At 45.8% G+C, this 21,918-nt stretch overlaps 1 protein-coding gene across 1 annotated transcript in view; it reads right to left on the bottom strand.

The window, feature by feature from the left end:
• The window catches only part of LOC144097493 (uncharacterized), a 50,004-nt gene extending 33,132 nt beyond the window's left edge, over nt 1–16,872 (bottom strand). The window contains exons 1-3 of the mRNA XM_077630206.1: nt 16,787–16,872; nt 9,799–9,884; nt 4,066–4,330 (exon numbers count right to left, since the gene is read on the bottom strand). Coding sequence (XP_077486332.1) covers nt 4,066–4,303 — 238 coding nt within the window. The 5' untranslated portion in view covers nt 4,304–4,330; nt 9,799–9,884; nt 16,787–16,872. The remainder of the gene's footprint in view (nt 1–4,065; nt 4,331–9,798; nt 9,885–16,786) is intronic.
• Between the last annotated feature and the right edge of the window lie 5,046 nt (nt 16,873–21,918).

The raw sequence follows: 21,918 nt of genomic DNA, 5'->3' as shown, positions 1-21,918 counted from the left end.
GACAAGTCAACGGCGTCGCCGGTCGCTTTTTGCTGCGGGCTCTGCGTGCTGATTTTCGCCTCGTAAGTGTTGTAAGCGCGCCTTTTCTGCCCAGGAGTACTCCTGAGGTGCGGCGACTATTATTTCTTTGTGAGTTTTGTGCGGTATGGTGTGCATGCAAATATCTGCCTTTGTGTCTCGCTGTTAGGCTTAGCCCTCTCTGTGTAAACGCCCGCGAAGTTTAAAAAAATAAAATGCGCTGCTCTAATCCTTAGTCGCAACCACCTGGAACGGACCATTGTCGCGGTACTCAAACTTTATTATTCTCATTCATGTATTTCTGCCCATATTAAAAAAGTTATGTAATCAATGTCGACTAATTAATCAAGCTAGCGGAACGAAAAAATGGCCGGAGATAGCCCAGATAAATCGTATCATTTTATCAATTTCCAATGGGAAGAACAGTTTTATTTAAAATCTTGGCGCATGTTTGTGGGATACCTTGTATATACGTATATTTGCCTGTTTTCATGAACTGTAAAATATGGCTTGGGTATGTCGTCTTCCTTGAGAAGCTTCATGTCAACAAGGTCTCTCTAGTATCGGCTTCGATTTTTTGCGCACGCTTGTTTGTGCTGCTCTTGACTGTTCAGAAATGTGCGACAGTTTCTTGTCTGTGGCATTTTTTGTACAATAATATCGCCACTTTGAATTATACAATTAGAACGTACCTAACTGATCAACATACGGTCTTATTTTGTCGTTCTTCTGCATGACATTCTTCAACATGATTCGAAGCGGTAGAGCAGTAGCTCTGAGCTGTGGCCGCCAGGAACGAATTAAGAGCGCTATAAATAGCACGAGCCCCAGCACAAACCGACGCAATGCACGCGAGAACGAAACCGAAAGCGTAAGTACAGCCTCTGAGATTAATCAAAAGACGGTCATCTCTGAGGCCGGCATTTGTGCCGGTTCTACTAGGTGCGCTGTGCACTAAGTCGGACGCTGGGGCCTACGGGAGTGTCTTTTCTTTCCTGTATGTTACTCTATGGATGCATGTTATCCGGGCTGCTGGTTCCTCAACGGAAACGGTAGATTCACACGTCAGCGCAGGGCAACCAGACGCTCTACTGCTTCCTATGCATAGTGTGAGTGACCGTACACACGTTTACGCGCACTAAGCGGAAGCGTTATGTGGGAGGTTACGCTGCATTGCCCATCTGCACTTTTAGTGCAACGCAGGAATACGTAGAGGCGACGACAGTGGCTATGAAGATGATGTTGCCGTCCCTTTGAAACGACGAGGCGCCGAAACGCGAAATGTTAGCGAGCGGAAACAATCAACTAGACCCGTCGCTCTAGCGCCAAAAACTCAGTAAAGCACAGCTTGGTCTCTTATGAGTGATGTTTTGTCCGCTGCGCCATCCCAGTTGGACGAGCCAAAACCCAGCGCTTGCAGGAAAGTCGGTTGATTCCCACTCGCTGGGCAATAGTTTTCGTTGTTTAACCTTCTGTGCAGAACGTCCCACACAGGGTGCAACCATTCCTAAGGTTGAAGCGCGTACGGTAAGACAGCGTTAAAATTGCACCTCCATGGGCCTCGAACTTAAAGCGGCTCCAGGTGCTGTCGTCACAGGGAGACTCGACGCGGGTATTCGTTTTGTTCCTCCTGTACAAATATAGCATCGGTTTCCCCTCCATGACAGCTCTCCAGGATTGTCGCTCTTCTGCACGCACCTGAGTGCCAACTGCCTTAGCCACCCCCCCCCCCCCCACCCCCCGGCTTTTCCTCTGCTTGCAGCTGGCTGCTGAAAATCCGTACTTGTGGCGGAGATGTGTGATTAGCTTCATCCACTTTGTCCGTGGGCAGTTAAGGAGCACACAGTAAAACAGTTTTCGCTCGCACATATCCTTTGGCATGAGCCGCAGTCTGCTGTCTTAGGTATAGGTTACCTTCCTGTGTGTCTTACGAGTCTCAGTGATTGACCAACCGAGAGCACCGTGCAGAGCTTTATTGTAGACACGAACATGGCATCGTGGCACTTCATGTCCTATCGTGTGCTAGCCATGTTCGAGCCACTCCCGTGTAGGCGACGTCAAGCAGACGACAGGGTTTGCAAACAGTAGCAACGGAACATGGACCGGTTTCCATAGTTCAGAGACCATGATCAAGTGTTTGTACCATAATAAACACCGCTTTGACAATATATTTCTGGCCCTTAGGGAAGCTTAGTTAAGGTGGTCCACGTAATTTGCTGCGTGCTCACGCTGCATACTGAGTGTTATGCCGGGATACCTGTTCTCTGTAGCCTTCTAACTCGTGTTTCGATTGGGTATATGAACAGAATGGCCGACGTCCGAAGCCGTTAGAAAGGACAGGGCTGAGAACTTATTGGCATCATAATTGAGTCCAAGTGGTGCCATGGCGCCTGCGCATATAATTAATTAGTGCTTGTATCTCCGCAGTGGTACCTGCAATAAACACAATGCCTTCGATGTATACTGGCCTACTCGGTCCAACTGTATTTCACACCGTCGTCGATGTGTTTGAGCCCACCCTAAGCCGAGCCTTCAGTCCCAAAGATGGCGCTGCACTTGTGCAACACAGTGCAACACAGAGAGAAGGGGGATAGTGGGTAGCCCTGCCTCAACCCCTTCCGCACCACGGGCTCCTTCCACCTGACGCCGCATACGGTTACTACTTGCGTGCATCTGGCATAAAGAAGCACATTAGCATGCAACAGTCGTTTCGGGCTACATCGATACCCTTGCTGATGAGAATGACGCTATTCTCCAGCCGTAGAACTCGGGGAAAGCCATTCTAGACCTCGATCAAAAGGCCATTGTCCCCACCCAGGAACTCATCTAGACCTTAATATCTGTGTGGCGGCCCTACACATTACGCTTGCTACTGTCAGGAGCCAGAAGTCTTAAGGAAGGCCATTGTCCCCACCCATCTTGAAAATGAGTGCTACTCTGCCACGAATCCAATCTGCTGGCAGCGATTCGCCTCCAAGAACCAGAAAGTTACTGCAGATTTCGGACGGTTGGATAACTGACCGAGGCTGCCAGACTCTTGAGACCAGCAGGGATGCCATCTAGCCCTCAAATTGTGCGCTCATTGAGGCTACTAATTGCTTTATCCAGTGCTATTTGTGACGCCGTCCACTTTTCTTCCTCCAGAATCGGTTGTGCCATTTTAAATGAGTCATCGTCGGTTTACAGGGCCCCAGTTTCGTACTGTTTCAGCATGCATTCCGTCAGCTGGCGATGGTGATAGTCCGTCTTGCCATTGACTCATATCTTATCTACGGCTCCGTTGGTTTTGCGTTCGCAGGTGCTACGCACGACCAGAGTCTAGCCGCTGATCATCTGCCGTCTGTCTCTATCGCCTTCTGCATCTGCCGGTAGGCCTGGGAAATCGAAGAAGCACTTCTGTGCGCAGTGCCAGCACGTGCTGCCATTGCACCATTCAGCTCCTGTTCGGCAGTATCTGCTCTGCTCTGCCAGCTGGCAACAGCGTTGTTTCTAAACACATGCCTCCAATTTGTGCGATGCATACAACCGAGGATACAAGCACGGGCCTGCAATAACCTAAGAATACTTTGGAAAAGCTAAAAGCAGTCACTGCGCTCTTACTACCAAAACGTGGCAATTACGACTCCTTCCCATGGAAGCTGACCTTTTGTTGGCGGCGGTAGACCCAAGACTTGCGCTCTGTTTTTCGCTACTTTCACTCGCAGGTTTGATTTATTGTTATCATATTCAACATGAAAACGATAAGGAGATAAGATAATCGCTTCGATGACACGGAGGCTGGCGTGGTGTGGCGCACTGACAGTGCAAGGAGACTGTCGGAGTGCCTACAACGTTTTCGTCATATGTAGCATTTTATGCTTTCCCTAATGACAAAATCATGCACTCGTTAGATACAGTGCCACGTTACAATTAGGTAAGTACGATAGCCGTGAACGGCTTACCATAACCAGCTGTTGTTCCAAAGCGAAAGCGTGATGCGCAGAGCCGTACACCTCAGTTCGGGATACATCTCTAAGGAGACATACACAGCTCTAGCGGTGCTCTTACTGCGATTCAGCGTGGATGTTGATGGCGTGGTGAGCTCGATTCCTTCCTGGTGCGTGGTGGTCAATTCTTCGTCCTCTGCTGTTGCTATGACAGCGGTTGATGCCTCCGTTGCTCCAGACATAGGTTCCTCTTCCGTTGCCCGTTTGGTCGGGGTTCTTGCCGCCGGAGAAGGCCGAGAAGTTTTTCGCCTGGCCTTGCTGGGCCTCGGGACTACTGCCGTACGAGAACCTTCTTTCATAGTGGTCACTTGGCGCCTCGAGGGTTCCTACGATGTAGGAGAGAACCTTATACCACTAGGACTTTGGGAGTTGCGTTCATCTTCATATACAAAGGCTTTAGACGTTGTTGCAAAGAAGCCGACGCCTTTGTTAGCGACACATTCTTTACGTACATACAGTCGTAGCTCTTCTTCTAGAGAGAACCGTGCAATTGGAATGAATTTTGACAGCGGGTTAGCACTAATTCACATATATTTGTGCATGATGAAGCAAAAAGAAGCGCTTACCATTTTCTCAGCCATTTAATTAGTGCTTCGCGAGCATTATTAGACGTGGCCGAAACATTTGTCTTCGAGCTACCTACCTACCGGGGTATATTTTTGAAATCCTTTGTGGTATGTGTACAGTGAACTTCGGCGAAGGGGAACCATTCGTGGAATCTAATACTTTATTTACAGTTCGCTTAGATTGCGAGGCCAATCTAAGGTGTTCTTCCGCAGATTGGGCCCCAACTATGAGCAAAGTTCCGTAGAAATCAGGGACACAGTATTTGGATGCTCCTACCTATGCACAGATATATTCAGCCCATTCTTTTCACTCTCATCAATTTCTATGCTACAAGAGGCCTCAAACCGGAATGCTATGCGCAGGGCCGGGAACTGCACAGGTTCAGGCTACGGACAATTGTTTAATTACTTTGAAGACGAAGGGAGACACTTCGCCCGTATTGACGGTGGCGTGGATGAAGCGAGAATTGTGGTTTGATGTTGATGAAGCTTGCTAATTGAAAATGGAGATCGATATGCCGACGCATACAACCACTGCCGTATCGGGCTACTGCCACTGCGTGACAATATAAACTTGTGCCGGTGCGCGCTTCTCTGAAGCAATGTGCAGGTGATGATTAGCCGATATGCGAGCAGGAATATATCAGAAATAAAGGATTCGTTGGCTTGGCTACACGCATCGTAATGAGTTGAGCTCACACGTGAATCTAATTTGGCGGATTTCTCCACTTGCGTCAAGCGTTGGCTACCCCTCCTGGGTAAATTCCAGGAAGTTAGGTCTACTTTATAAACCGGTCAGTGACGTGCAAGTCAGTCTTGGACATCGTACTAGGCGGATAATCAATATACTCATGAGGTAATCTGTTTATTTTTGTGCATACAACTTTTCAATAGCGCAAAAAACAAAAATGATGGGCGTGGCTGGCGTATACAGTACAGACGTGAGAAACAAGAAAGAACATATTTTTTGATTTGCACAAACTGCGAATTTTTCAGTTATTTTTCCAATAAATCTGAGAATGAGCTCCGTATATTATACGCCAAGAGGAAAGCAACTTAGCAAGCAGAAAAAAAAACTGTCCTTGTCACGCCTAATTATCGAATAATCAAGAAAGGAATGCACAAACTTTGCTCTCTCTTATATTGCTCACGACCGTACAGTATCGCGTGCGGCAGAAACCATAGCCAACGAACGCCCTGAACATCACATTATCCACAAGCGTCCCTTTTTCTCTCTCTATTGACGCAGAGATGTTAGCTTGATTCAAAAACACGGTTATAAGAGATACTTTCCTAAATTTTCTGACCTTTTCTAAAGGCATACGAGAGCGTGAAAATGTTCCGAACACTACACCTTCGATATATTGATTAGTCACGCGAGCAGGCGCATCAAATTCGTTTTCGAGACACATTTTGGGTGTTTGTAATGTAAGCTCAAGAGCTCACACTAGAGCACCTGTGACCGCAGATCAAGTAAAGGAGGCTCTTGGTCCAGCTGGCAACAATGACCTCTTTATTTTGAACTTCAAACGCTTATCGACGCTCATGGAGCGAAATTGTCAATGGTCATAGCAGCTAATGCGCAATGATGCTTGTTGGCTCCATTGTTAGGACTGTATAATATAATCCGCTAAGCTCCTAATCGAAAGTCGGGCCTAAACTAGACACGCTTCGCACGACTTGCAGCTTGAATGCCTGCGCTAGTGTGCGAAAATGTCGGCACGTAGGCTGTTCTGACCAGTTCAGCTTGACTCCTTTTCCAGCAAAGCAGTAGCCACCGTAGCTTGACAGAAGTGTTTCTACATAAGAGTATGATGGTGCTTGTGCCCTTCATTTGCTGCGCGGAAAGCCCAGAGCAGCCAAAAGCTTTCCATGATTTTCAGCACTATCTGCGGAAGTCGATTTTGCCACATATGCAAAGCGCGGTCGTGCCTGCGCCGCCTGTGGCCATTTCTGCTTAACGCCATCGGCACTAATCGTGTTTTCTTCCCGATTCTTAATTTGTCATCACTCCTTCCCGTTGGCTATGCACTGGCGTATGTTCCTCAAAAACTGGTAATCCCATCGGCAGAAGTACGCGGCTCGTTGTGAGGCAATGGATACTCGGATGTGTGAGATGTCTCCATGAAAGGTAGGCTTAGCTTTGGAAAGTCTGACGCCACATAAGGCTGTTGTCGAACGCGCGCATATTCTGATACGCCGGATACAAAGCGTGCTGTTTAAATTAGAGTGAAAAAGTTTTTTTTTTTTAGTTGTGACGAGTTGCTGACCAACGCATGTGGTGGTTCTTTAGGCGCCAGCAACGTTATGCCGTAATATGCTGCGCAAAGCCCTATAGAGTACATTCGAACTGCAGGCTTTCGTTGGCACACGTCGGTCGCTGGTAGCATGACCGTATTGCACACTACGTTCCGTCTTTTGGGTTCTGCATGTGGCCTGTGACCTATGTTCGTAGGCGGGTTCAGATCAGGAACGAAGCGGCCAGAAACGTAGTAGTGAGAACCCGAGGGTGATGAAGAAAACTGTGCAGTTTATTTTACACATTTACAGTTGTGGTCCGCACGTGAGAGAAAGTAAGAAGTGATGAGAACAAAGCACTTAGTAGTACAATTCTGGCACACAAACTGTCCGGCTGCTGAAATTCGAACAGAGATCCTGATATCCCTAGCTAAGGAATCTCCTCACTTGATCAATGCCCAATCAAAGGGTAACTCAAGAGGACTCAGATGAACAGGCAAGAGTACTGGTGACGTACATCCAACCTTACCCCCATGCATCCCCCCCCCCCCCCCCCTCATCCTTGCTTTTCTCAGACTCCTTTTGTAACCTCCTCGCGAAACCTTGTCTGCGGCTATCGCGAATGGTCTGTCTCTGTGGCCACTATCGCGTCTGCACGCGTGAACTGCAGCAATGCGCACATGTAAGCTGTCGCCGTGTTGGGAAGCTGATGGCCCCGCTTCAATGCGGCGATGCTCTACGAACGGCAAAGACACTACGGCAAGGCTACTGGGAAACGCACTATCGCTGACAGCCAGTTCTGGGGACATCTATCCGTGCCTTATAGGTGGTACGGTTCCCTGTTCGTCTTCGTGAACGCGTTATTTCTTAAATGACCCAGCAATAAAACGGAAGCGCGAATTTACGCAGAGGATTTGTCATAAAGGTGGGATGCATGAATGCAATTGCGAGATCATTCCTTAGAAGTAAATGAAGGCAATTCTTGAACAGGAGCGTAACTGGAGGCCAGGTACAGGTTCAGAAATCTTAGAAGGAAAATTTCAGAGGCATAGACGGCAGTCTCAGCCGTGTTTCACCTTCTGCTTTCTTTCCGCTGTTCATGCTCTTAATCACGCTGCAACAGATATCTAGTCAGTAACGTAACGACCATCCCAAATCAGGATATACCGATTTACCATAAAGGGTTTTCGTCCCAGATAATTTGCATACACGTTAGCTGAAACGTTTGGTGCTGAAACATTTCAGCCAGCAACGGTGTATATTTTTATTTTGGCAGTATATCCTTGTCTTCTCAGCGGCTCGTTTTTGAAGGCGGAGCGCAAAAAATACAGTGGCCATGTAACCTCCAAAGTTTAATTTCTCAATTCATTGCTTTGGGTGATCCTCAAATATTCATCTTTAAGGACGAGAAAATGACATTTTTTGTGAGTGATCGTCGAAATTTCTGAGAGAATCCTTCTCCTGACTGCCGCGCCCATCGCAGATTCCGCACTTTTCAGACGACAAAGGACCGCCTCGCTGGTGTCGTCGTGAAGAGAGGCAGGGATTCTGGTGGCCACAGTGCCACATTTCTCGCGGCCGAACCAAAGGTACGTAAGGCGATCAGATACCAGCTCTCTAACCGACAGTCACGTGGTAGCCCCTTCGTTCGTTGAGAGGCTGCACGCTTGACGGGCGCGCGTAAAGTTTCGGTGGGTAGCGGGTGGCTACACTACAGAGATACACGTCTGCTTCGGCGCCTTCAGCGGGCGTGATTTGCTATGGCGGAAAGATTGCCTCTCAAGCGGTGTCATTTTGCTTCGTTGCTTCCGTGACGCTACTTATTTGCAGTGCAACAGAGAGCGAGGCGGCCGTGGTCGTCCAGCTATCGCGTTGATCTTCAATGGTGCGTGCTGCATAGGAATGTTTTGAGCATTTAAGACTCTTTTTGCAGCGGATGTGGCAAAATGTGCTTTAAAGTCGATTTTCTTTGCTTTTACTTTTTCTTCGGTAGGCATCACTCATGCATTCGGCATTTTGTAACGAATGACAGCAAAATGATTTTTTTTTTTCGCATGTGTTCAAGGACATTCAGGAGTGTAATAAAAATCAGTTTTTTTTATATATCCTCGACCGACTCTATACGAAGTTTGTCTTGGGAGCATAATTCAAATATATTTCTGAAGTATGAATAATCCCTTGAATTTGCACGAAAAATCTTCCAGCTGCAGTTAAAATATGTCATAATTTATGAGTTTTTCCCAAGCTATCAGCTATAGGCCTCTTGGTCTACAGAAACGTTCTAAAGGGCCATATGAGTTATCACTCAAATTTAGTAAAATACAAGCATGACAGAATGCGTTTTTAGATAAAACAAAATCTCACGTTAAAGTACGACCAAGTTGGCAGCTATTCCGCCGCTCAGAGCATAACTCTGCTTTAAACAAATCGACGAACCTGTAAAGCTCTTAAGAGCACCCTGTAATGTTACACGCCTCTTGAAAAGTGTCTAAGTGTGCTCACTGTCAGTGCTATTCGAAATACAAGAAAACAAAGGCTGCGCAAGTGATGCATTTTTAAAAAATCTTGATAAAGACAAATTTTCACTATAGTGTACGTCGGGTCTGACTGGGATATACGTGTAATAGTTTTCGAATGTTATTTTTGCGAGAAATGTTGGCATGTAACTACGCGGGCTAAGTTTAACTTTTAGTTTCATGGGTGATATTAATCTTAACAAAGAATTAAAACTTGGTTGCACAAAACGGGCTTTTGTCTTGATGGTCACACCAAAAACTTGCGCACTTTTTCCTCAGCATTTTACTCGCGGATGACCCAACCATATGATTAATTGTCTTTATTAAATAATTATAGGAACTAGCCAAAAATAACAAGTGTTGTTAGGCCTTTATAGACAGCATATCAGCACCTAATTTTCGTTACACGTCAAGCATAAAAAATGAAAAAAAAGCTATAGCGGCTGAGTCTCTTAATAAAGCCAAAGAACACACCTCAGGTCTTCTCGATGCGCGACTCTCCCAGACGAATGGTTCATCGGTGTCCGTGGGAGCAACTCCCCTGTCGTAGCGGCCTTCTCCTGCACACAAGCGGGCAAAACGTTTGTAGTCTTGGCACTGCAGCTTGCTGCCAGTTAAGATCTACTCGATAGTGCTGAAGTAGGACCTATCCCAGAAATCATCCCCATTGGCCAGATGCAATGAGGAGTAACGTCTCGCATTGTCGTGAAACATAACGACACCCCAGGGAGCGTCATTTGAGCGAATTTCATAGTGAAACGAACTTCTGCCAAATTTCACATCGATATGCCTTTGCATCCGATGCAAAATATATCAGTTCAACGAATATGAGCATTTGAAAGGTCATTAAAGGTTGTTTTTGAACAAAAAAAAAGAGGACACGCAAATAGAAGACGACAGGGCGACCGCAACTAATAACTAGTTTATTCAGGGGTTAATGTCCCCAAATATAACACAGGTCGGCGCAATCACGGCAGACAGCGTGTATGAGAAACGTGTGTAATCACCATATTCTTCAATAAAGATTTCAATAAGGCTTACAAAAAAAACAACCTCTGACGGCATTTCAAATAGCCCGACAAAACTGTGTGAATTTGAGCATATTGCGGCCATCAGACAAACAAACATTTATTTAAACATTAACCAACTGCATCGGGCTCATAAGGCCTTATTTGAACAAATAGGCAGCAATTTCTTCCGCTTCACTTTAGACACTGCAGTTGTGAAGATACGCGGCATGCGAAACTACCCAGCCACATATATTAACTTGCAAAACTTCGGAATTTCGTCTGTGTATAATTTAGGATAGCTGCAGAGTCTGCTGGCAGCTTCAGCAGTGGCCACAGGTATCGGCTAGTGTGTTTGCCTCTATATCAATTTTAGGAAGACCTCATAGAGAATGTTGTTGTTAAAGAACATCTCACAGGATTTTTTGAAAAGCTTGGGAAATGGGTCTGTGACCCCATCTTGTGCAAAGAAAAACTGCCTTGTGCCATGGCGCTCTTTGGCCAAAGCTGCCCTTGCGCCATAAAAAGTCATCATCAACATCACACAAGATTCAAGCAACCGCGACACTACTCTGTCCGCTTAGGTTGAACCCATTTGCACTCATCGGGAATTTATCGGAAAAACGTCCACATGATCTCCTGAACACATATCAACTCACTTAGTATAAGAATTTGGCTACTGTGAATGCAAACGTTGTGCAGTAAATTACTGCACGTTGTCACAACTGAAAAGCACACAATGCGTGCGTGGAGTTTTCAGCAGGGACGATTTAAATATTTAAAAATATCATACCTTCATATGAAAATGTGTGGCCGCATGATCATTTAAATCTGCGAACATTCACTTTAGCGGGCATTTCCATCAGGCCTCCTCAAGTTCGCCCAAGTGGTATTCCAGTATAATCAGTGGAGTTTAGCGCGCAGTAAAACTGTGTTGGTGGTACGGCATGCCGTAACGGAACGATCTGGATTAAATTCTATCATCTCGAATTCTGTACGGCGCCAATGTCTTTCAGTTCGCGACCATTTTTGCATCTTGTCTTTGCCGAAAAGCAGGCGCCGCGGTCGGTAAGCGAACCCACGGCCTTGAGCTGCGCACCCGAGCGGCATATCCAGAGGCATACCACACTGAACTCGAAGCAACAAAACGGCGTCGAAACAACAAAAAATTGATTCACGTGTTAGGGTACTGTTTCGCCGGCTGTTTATGAAAAGACAGGTAGGCGATCAGCGCGACTGGTGTGGAGGGCACGCGTAAGCTTTGGGACTAAGACTGTGTGACCGATTTGTATTGAAGAACTGAATTAAGAAATAATGTATTTGCTTGTTGTACAATAACTTCAAGGCACTATGAACGTTGTCCAGTTAGTTGGGATGAGATATTCAGTAGCCATCGAGTTTTCTCTTAGGCGGAGATTGCAAAGTCAAGGCGACCACCATGCATTTGTGATCGGAGAAGTGGAAGATTATATACTCAATGTTTGTTATCTCAGGTTCGTTGTGGAAGGCTTGATCTACACATGAATATTTGACCTATATCTACACATGAACCTTGGCGTCGGCCTGCAGCAGCGCTGAACTGACGGAGCGGGCATCTGTCTGTCTGTTGTTGCCAGGAAGAAAGAAAAGAAAATTGCACAGGCCTGCTCACTGGCTGAAGACGAGCCACAATCGCTACAGCGTGCAGATAGAAGGAGAGTTGAAAGATGGGATAGAAAGACAGGATAGTAAAGACGCGCTAAAGACAAGGCCGATCCCGGAGGCAGTGCAGTACCGAGCCAACCGGTGGCGGGAGTGAAGCATCCTTCAAACTCTCTGCAAAATTTCCAAAAATAAATCCAGATAGACCCGTAACAGATACTCTACGGGGTCCGGACATTCGCGGAGCGGGCATCGCCGCTGCCGTGGCATATATATAGCTTGTGGTCGAGTGGAGGGATCCATTCGACCAATCGGTGTGTGGCGAGTCGTGACTTTCATTCTCTGATCCGTCTTCAAATACTCCTTCACCCTTTCCCTCACGGCGCGTTTCAGGTGTATGAAAAGAAGCGAGACAGTCGCTTCACTTTTCCCTTTCTTTTCATTTTTCACTCTCCTACACCGCGGCTCCAAACATCCATTGCCGACAAGGACAAATTTAGCCCACAGTGAGCATGTACTAGTGTTAGGCATTAAAAGCGCAAACGAAACAAAGCAAAAAAGAATAAATTGCTTTTAGTGCGATGATTGAGACATCGATCAATGAGACGTGATGGATACATGAACCGGTGGCGTTACCTGAAAGAGCTGAAATAAACGAAGTGTGGATGATTAAATCCGCCTTTGCAATGCTTCGGTAAATCGCTATGTAGCTGGAATTCAAAGAGTCGAAGGGGAAGAAACCGGACCGACAAGCGTGTGAAAGAAAACAGAAGTTCTGCTCGCAATACACAGGGCTTTGTAGCGCGGAAAGAGGTTCCAGGCATTTACAGTGCTTTAACTCTGACTGAGAAACCTGCACTAAGTTGAGGGTGGCTTGGGTGGATGTCGACAGTTGTGGTAATATGCATATGCAGAGCGAAGTCTCGTGAAGTGGCAACACGCGAGTAAAAGCAATTATCGTCAGCCCCTGGCTCGCATCATTTTATATCAACGCGATAGCGTTGAATACCCCGTTACGAAGAAAATCCGACGTCGGTATCGTCAGCGAAAAATCGCTGGCATGGCTCCGGGCAGGTGGTCCCCATAGAGCAACCCAGGAAGCATTTGGGCGACCTAGGACACGTTACCTTCTGGCGTCATTACAACGTAACCACCAGATAGTAAGCAAACTGACGACCGTGGCAGGCGGCAGTTTAATTATTGGTCGCTCGGGAAGAGAAACCTCGGCCGCACAAAACCCACTGCTGGGAGCACCGGCCATGGCATAGCAGTGGCGCATCGCTTGACCGCTGCACCACTGCGCCAGGCAACGAGGACACCTAGGAATCTGTGAACAGAAAGTACAAAATGACCTCATGCATACATGGGAATTAACCCATTACACTATCGCGTCAAGCCCTTCAGGCGGAGCTTAAATTCCCCCTCCAATTTTTATGCATCCTGATTTCATTTCACAACGTTGCAGATTTCGTAGTTGTGCAAGGTGGCTTTTAAGAAGTAAATAGTGCCACGACGAAGGAAATATAGGCTGTTCTAACTCAAAGTATTATTTCTCCTTGTTTTGACAAGGTATTTTGCTTTTTTCACACGCACTGCTTTTAAGAGCGTGAGCTCTTACTCGCATTCGAAAGTTTTGTGTCCGTCCGAGAATGAAGATGGCGGTCGGTCATGTGACCAACTTGCTGCAGCATCGTTCGTGCAGCATGTGATCCCCATCACATGACCACGTGCACGCAGTCGCTGGGGCGGCATCGCGGATAGTTTACCCCCTATGGTGGAGTTGCGCTATATATATATATATATATATATATATATATATATATATATATATATATATATATATATATATATATATATATATATATATATATATATATATATATATATATATATATATATATATATAGGAAATGAGGGGCCCGTTTGACAAATTTATGAAGGAGCCAACAGTCACCGAAACCAAGGTGCATAGGGGAACGTTAATATTTTTTTTAATGTGTTATGCTTATCAGTGGGATAATAATTCTTAGATTAATAAATTGCTTAAAGAAAATTACTTATAAAGCAGCAGAAAAAACAACCATGCCGCCGGTGGGATCCGAACCCACGACCTCCGAATATCGCGTCCGGTGCTCTTACCAACTGAGCTACGGCGACGGCTGTCCAATCTGCTGCTTTATAAGTAATTTTCTTTAAGCAATTTATTAAACTAAGAATTATTATCCCACTGATAAGCATAACACATTAAAAAAAATTAAAGTTCCCCTGTGCACCTTGGTTTCGGTGACTGTTGGCTCCTTCATAAATTTGTCAAACGGGCCCCTCATTTCCTTTAACTTGTCTGCTGATAGCTTAACGAGGGTCTCGGTTCTGGCAGTCTTAATGCCAAAGGTTGCATAAGAGGGCTCTCGCACAGTTTCCGCCCTCGCCGTTAGATGACGTTCTACGTCACGCTCGCGGTATTACAGGACGTGCTACGTCCGCCGCTATGGTCGAGGGAGGCGCTGGTGAACACTCTCAAGGCTCGCTTACACCCAGTAAACATAAATACCCACGAGAGCAGCAGATTGGACAGCCGTCGCCGTAGCTCAGTTGGTAAGAGCACCGGACGCGATATTCGGAGGTCGTGGGTTCGGATCCCACCGGCAGCATGGTTGTTTTTTCTGCTGCTTTATAAGTAATTTTCTTTAAGCAATTTATTAATCTAAGAATTATTATCCCACTGATAAGCATAACACATTAAAAAAAAATTAACGTTCCCCTATGCACCTTGGTTTCGGTGACTGTTGGCTCCTTCATAAATTTGTCAAACGGGCCCCTCATTTCCTTTAACTTGTCTGCTGATAGCTTAACGAGGGTCTCGGTTCTGGCAGTCTTAATGCCAAAGGTAGCTTAAGAGGGCTCTCGCACAGTTTCCGCCCTCGCCGTTAGATGACGTTCTACGTCACGCTCGCGGTATTACAGGACGTGCTACGTCCGCCGCTATGGTCGAGGGAGGCGCTGGTGAACACTCTCAAGGCTCGCTTACACCCAGTAAACATAAATACCCACGAGAGCAGCAGATTGGACAGCCGTCACCGTAGCTCAGTTGGTAAGAGCACCGGACGCGATATTCGGAGGTCGTGGGTTCGGATCCCACCGGCGGCATGGTTGTTTTTTCTGCTGCTTTATAAGTAATTTTCTTTAAGCAATTTATTAATCTAAGAATTATTATTCCACTGATAAGCATAACACATTAAAAAAAAATTAACGTTCCCCTATGCACCTTGGTTTCGGTGACTCCTTCATATATATATATATATATATATATATATATATATATATATATATATATATATATATATATATATATATATATATATATATATATATATAAACTCCGACTCAAAATATATTTATGGCTAAATGAAGCGTTTCTCGACTTAGCATTGTACCTCTACCAATAATTGGTTGGTTTTTTTTGGGGAAAGGAAATGGCGCAGTATCTGTCTGCGTACCTCTACCAACCAAATACGTTTATCTTTCCATACTATATATATATGTATATATATATATATATATATATATATATATATATATATATATATATATATATATATATATATATATATATATATATATATATATATATATATATATATATATATATATATATATATATATATATATATATATATATATATATATATATAATAAAGGGAGCCAACAGCAACCAAGGTGCCTAGGGGAGCGTTTAATTTTTTTTAGTGTGTAGAGGAATACTAATACTTGGATTAAGCAATCGCGTAAAGAAGATTACTTATAAAGCAGCTTAAAAAACAACCATACCGCCGGTGGGATCCGAACCCACGACCTCCGAATATCGCGTCCGGTGCTCTACCAACTGAGCCACGGCGACGGCTTTCCAATCTGCTGCTGTCGTTGGTATTTATGTTTATTGGGTGTAAGAGAACCTTGAGAGTGTTCACCAGCGCCACCCACGTCCATAGCGGCGTATGTAGCACGTCCTATATTACCGTGGGAGTGACGTCGAAAGTCGTCTGACGGCGAGGGCGGAAACTGTGCGAGAGCCCTCTTATGCTACCTATATCATCAAGACTGCCAGAACCGAGACCCTCGTTAAGCTATTAGCAGACAAGGTAAAGGAAATGAGGGGCTCGTTGGACAAACTTATGAAGGCAGCCAACAGTCACGGAAACCAAGATGCATAGTGGAGTGTTTAATTTCATTTCTTTTATTGTGTAGTGGGATAAAAATACTTAGATTAAGCTATCATGTCAAGAAAATTACTTTTAAAGCCGCAAAAAAACCATGCCGCCGGTGGGACCCGAACCCAGGACCTCCGAATATCGCATACCCGCTATGCACCATGGTTTCGGTGACTGTTGGCTCCCTTCATTAGTGTTCCAAACGAAACGAGCTCCGCATTTCCTTTACCTTGTCAGCTATATATATATATATATATATATATATATATATATATATATATATATATATATATATATATATATATATATATATATATATATATATATATATATATATATATATATATATATATATATATATATATATATTGTATATTTCTTACACCTGTGTTAATTAAAGTAATTTTTGTGTGGTTTTCTTCAGTCTGCCCCAAAAAATCTACCTGTCAGCTGCAAATTTCGGAGCCATTTAACACCACCTAAGCCAAATTTTCATTATACCTTTGCACGCCATGTCCCATAAACATGCACGCGCGCGCACAAGTCACCCCTCACATAAAATAAACACGCTTGAGCTCTTCAAGTGTGCAGCGAAGACTGGCATACTTGGTGCCTGTTTCGCCACACCCAGCAGCAGTGCCACGGACAGCACGACGACGAAGAGCACAGAGGCCGCCACGACTGTCGTTGCAGTCGACCTGGGAACGATGTACACAGAAAGAAAGCGCCCTCTTAGGTGAAAAGAAGAGGTTACAGTTAGTCACGGGGCCTCTTTTATTAACCAAGTTGCACGACAATACAACCATGCACGGTACTGTAGAGAGTGACCGGTCTATGGACAGGATGGCCAATTGTTTAGAGTTATGGATCAATCAACTCTCGACCTGCCATATGCTAGTCGTCCCGGTTGGCGCAGTTGGTAGAGTGAATACTGCAGTGAAGTAGTGGCCCCGGGTTCGAACCTCAGACCAGGACGAACTTTTCTCTAAGTATCAAGTTTCTGCGGAAGCTGTATATGTGTCCATTGCAGCCGTAATCCAAATCTTGGGTGGATACCAATGACTAAATACTCCCTCGTTATCTATTCACAGGCGTGAACTTAAAATGGAGTCATTGTTTCCAACAGTCAGGCTTAAAATAAATAAGCCTTACACACACGTGCGAGGGATGAAAACAATGCAGTTTCACCAGAAGAAAACCGTGAACTTACGTTGTCGCTGTGAAACAGAAAAAGACAGAAAATAAGGGGCATGAACAACGCAAGACTTCGTTCCCATTAAAGATCCTGTGAAGTGGTGCAGGTGAGGTTAAAACAAAGCGAGTTTATAAGAGACTTAGACTAGCGGCATAAAACATTTGACAGTTCCTGCAAAGTGTCCAGAGGCGATCTAGAGGACGTCACGGTTGCCCCCAACCTATGCTGTCGGTGCTCTACGGTCGAAGCTGTGAGGCTCGGGTTGCAACCTTAGAAGTTGCTTGCTTTCAGTGCTCAAATCTGAGAAAACTGCTTAGCATGAGCACTGTTACGGTGCGTCTTTGGAGATATTATTAGAAAACACCCGATGCTCTTCGCTTATTGCATGAAATAGTGTTCGCGACGTGACAGTAAAGGCTTTTTAGCGGCCTGCCAAACTTACACGTCTCATCCTGCCTGGAGGACAACGAAGTACCGGTGTCTGTGTCTTCTTCTCCAGGATTGTCTGAAGACCAGTCCTTGTTGTACTCGTCTGCGTCGACGGAAAGAACGAAATAAATAATTGCATGCGGTCAGCTATACACAGGGCCACAGATCGGTCGGAGTCTCTAGGAGGCGTCTGGAAACAACACAGATGCTACTCCACACTAGCAGTCCTAGACGGCTGCAGTTCCATCAGACTTGTTCTGAAACGAACTACACTAATCCGACGCAGAAAGGTCACCTAAGCCCGCGCCATCTGCCGGGCCAGCGCCGTGCATGGCGAAGGGTGGTTCAAGTGGGTGCCACACGAAGGTGCTATGACTTCACCCCAAGCATTGAGGAAATTTACCGGAAACGCACGGTACTCGCTTAATTTCGACATCTGTAATTTACATGATCATAATTATACTCATGTGCGCCTCAGTACAGATCTCGAAGATGCGTTTCAAGAAACACGTGCGGTCTCTAGTTGCGCATATAATCATGTTCAAACGTCGAGCCGCCGTGGCGGAGTGAAGCGTCCCCATCCCGAACGCCAGAGGGCGTGATTTCATTCACAGTCTAGACCCCAGATTTTAAAGCGAAAGCTTCACTACGCTACCCCGTAACGATTTCGCGGTGCTTGCGGTTTTGACCTTCAAGTGAGTCAGAGGTGAAACCAAGACTAAGCCATGGTAGAACAATGGTGTCCTACCACATGGTACCCAGGCACCTCGAGGTCAAGTCAAGGTCAAAGATCCAATAAAAAGTTGAGAGACATTAATGAGATTATGACACGGACACCTCCGTTGCGCTTTAATTAAGCTAGGTGGCGGTGTTGACAGATGTGCGCTGCATGCGTTGGCATTCGCAACGTTGTAGCAGAAACGGGGCACTGAAGCTATAGACCGTTGGCGTTCTTTGTGTTCACTGGCGTTAGCGTTGAGAACGCTCTACACTGCGATCATTTTGAGGAAAGGAAGCCGCATAACTGGCTCCCCGGTGCAGTGGGCGCCTCAACCACGCTTTGAGGTACGTGGCTGTGGGCAGAGAGAGAGAGAGATGTGGGCTGCATGCACTAGCGCGGACAACGTTGTGGCAGACACGCAGTAGTGCAGCAATAGGCCGCAGCGTTCATTGGATGACCAACCTATCGCAATCAACGATTAATTTAACCGAGACTTGGCAGGGTGGGCGCGTTGCCTATCCAGTGTGCGGAACGCACTCAACCTTACATACGCCAAGCCGCGTCTACTTGCCCGATACACCACAGCTTTCGCTCTCTAACCAGGTTGAGCAGTAGTTGAACGGCAGCTAATTTTTTTATTCATTGAGCGTGCGTGGATTTTTACTGAGCCACGGTGTATTTCCGATGCCTGGTGCGCACTACAACTACCACGACGCCGACGTCTTTTCGACCGAACGAGCTGTATAAGCTGCCGCGCAATAAATTTGACCTAGACTGATCGCGGATGGTTTTTTGAAATTTAGGGACTGGAGATTTGTATTAAAGCGTTTCATTATTTACCACAAATGGGATGAAGAAACAGAGCGAGCCATTCACGGAACTGTCTGCGCAGAGGAATGCGCAGCCCGCGCCAGTGCGCTCTCTTTAAGGATAGCCAAACAGAGAAGAGCCAAACAAATCGGTCATTGCTACTGCGGTGACACAATAAAACGACTTGGTAAAGCACGCCAGATGTCTTTTAATTGGTTCTGCAGCATAAACTAGGTTTGATTTGACCCGGTTTGAAAACGTTAATGTCATATTCCTCAAATGATCTGCGTCGAAGGTATTTTCTTCGCATTCACTTAATCATTCCCAGTCATTAAGAAGTGCATACGTGCTGAATGAAAGCTCCTATGCGAATAAAAACGTTGTTCAATAGCTTCCAAGTAGAGAGTTTAAGGTTTGTCGCCGATGACCAGTGTGCAAAGCAGCGCGGCCGAAACAGTGTCCTGCTAGCAAACAGACATTGATATTAGCTCGACAGAGAAAAATGCTTCCTCACCCGAGTCCATTCTCCCCATGGATGATAGCGCAGGCAAAATGGCCGTTGTCTTCGTCTTCACGTCGTTGTCTGTTCCCGTGACCAACTGAATCTGTTGCTTTTTTTCTTTTACAAGGTCGGCCGCACCAGGCAGTTTTTACCGGCTAGACTTCATCGACGACGCCAGCGCGGGGGAAAAAATCCTGCGCTCGTGTCATGAAAGCATTTTATATCAAGGTGCACAACGGGACGTATTTACAGAACACAGCGCACCAGGCTGAGAAGTTCACAAAGTTTTTTCCAAATATAATTTCTTCACACTTACTCGTTATTTTCAACAGTAAACCTGCGAAATAGTTCATTTTTCGCCTATGTGTGCGTTGTTATTTTCCAGACAATTTGCTGCCTATTCGCCAATAACTACTCGAGTGGGCCCTGATGCATGCCCCAGCTTCTTTCGTGCTCGATGTGGAGGCACGTGCCAGTGACAAAAGAAGAAGATGAATTCGAATGGGAGAAGAAGAAGAAGGGGAGAAGAATCACTGGCCACGTTATCAGCTTTCGCAAGTTAGGTTCACGCAGAATCTGTTAGCTCCGCTGCAGGTTGATCTGATCTTGCAACGAGTTGCTGACACGCAGGCTGATCCCGTCTTCTATTACGACTTTATTTTCCCGTCCCATGCGAAGCATATGCCCGCACATACCCTAAATGGTCTTCTTTCTGAACACCTACAGAATTTTCCACATCATACTGTTCTCTCCACTGATGCCTCCGGGAGCTGTAAGAAGGCGGCGATTGGCATATATTCGCAGGATCTAGCTTGGAGCTACTCCGTTCGTATCCCTGATTATACTCCTATATTCTTCGCAGAGTTATTGGCCATTGGTTTGGCTCTTCTAAAAATTCCCAGACATGTCGCACGGGTTCTTATTCTTACAGACTGCCTTTCAGTTATTGTCTCTCTCCAAAATTCGGAAAAATCTTTCTTGACTCGTTCACTTAGGTTTTTTGTTCCGAGCACAGTGCGCGAGATCCGTTTGGTCTGGGTACCTGGGCATTCAGGCGTCTATTTTAACGAGGTGGCTGATTTATTGGCAAGGTCAGCTCTCAGCGCACCTGTAATATATCCCGTCCCTCACCTCATTCTGTTAGCAGCTTCACGTTTCCAGCAGTTCCAACATATTTCAGCCACTTTGAGTGATCCGTTGCTCAATACCGTGGACTTTCAACACCTAAAGTACCCATGGAATATCCGGTGGTGTAAGTCAAGGCTTTGTGAAGTGTCCATGACGCTCCTGCGATGTAGAATCCCTCACTTAAACTTGTACTTATGCAGGTGCGGGTTCGCTGCGACAAACCTTTGTGTATCATGTGGGCAAGTTGAATCAATCGATCATTTTCTCCTCTTGTGCCGGCGGTTCGCGGTTCAGAGAAAGCAATATCTGGAGATTCCTCTTTCGAGACTAGGACTGCCTCTGTCTCTTACAGTTCTTCTATCGTTCGGTGCGAGCGCCAAGGGATTCCCGTTAAGCAGTGTATGCGGCTACCTTCACGATTACATAAGTGCAACTAATCGATTATCTTGTTAGCTATATACAAAATTCTTTCTCATGTCCAAAAAAGGCTAGAATGATTCTATTCCGGATGACTCATACCTCTTGAATTCATTTTATTTTTCCAATTTTTTATCTTGATTCAGTCTTCTGACGTTTCCTTCCCCGCGCAAATGCTTCACTGGCATTCTACTCTATACCTTGGCCAATCCCCCCCACGTGGGTATGTGCCATATTACGTGAGGAGAAGAAGAAGAAGAAGAAGAAAAACAAGCTTGGCTTCGAGCTCAACTGTGGTGTTCTGGTGGTGCCTACGTGGTTATCTCTGGTGAGGCCGTTCTGCGTGGGGGATTTGGCCAGGTCTCAGGTTAGGTCTGTAGGCCAGGCTAATGTGCATTTGAGGGTGCGTTTGGCTCAGGTATGTCGCTGACCTCCCCGGGTGGAGGGTCGGCAACCTGGTTTGCCAGCTTGCCCACCCAAAGCTTGCCGTTAGAAAAGTTTTGTAAAAATGGAATTGACATCATCCCTGTGGCTCT

Source organism: Amblyomma americanum, chromosome 7, assembly GCF_052857255.1.
Source record: "Amblyomma americanum isolate KBUSLIRL-KWMA chromosome 7, ASM5285725v1, whole genome shotgun sequence".
Lineage (NCBI taxonomy): Eukaryota > Metazoa > Arthropoda > Arachnida > Ixodida > Ixodidae > Amblyomma > Amblyomma americanum.
The sequence above is the reverse complement of the archived record's forward strand: the minus strand, read 5'-3'. Positions and strand labels throughout refer to the sequence as shown.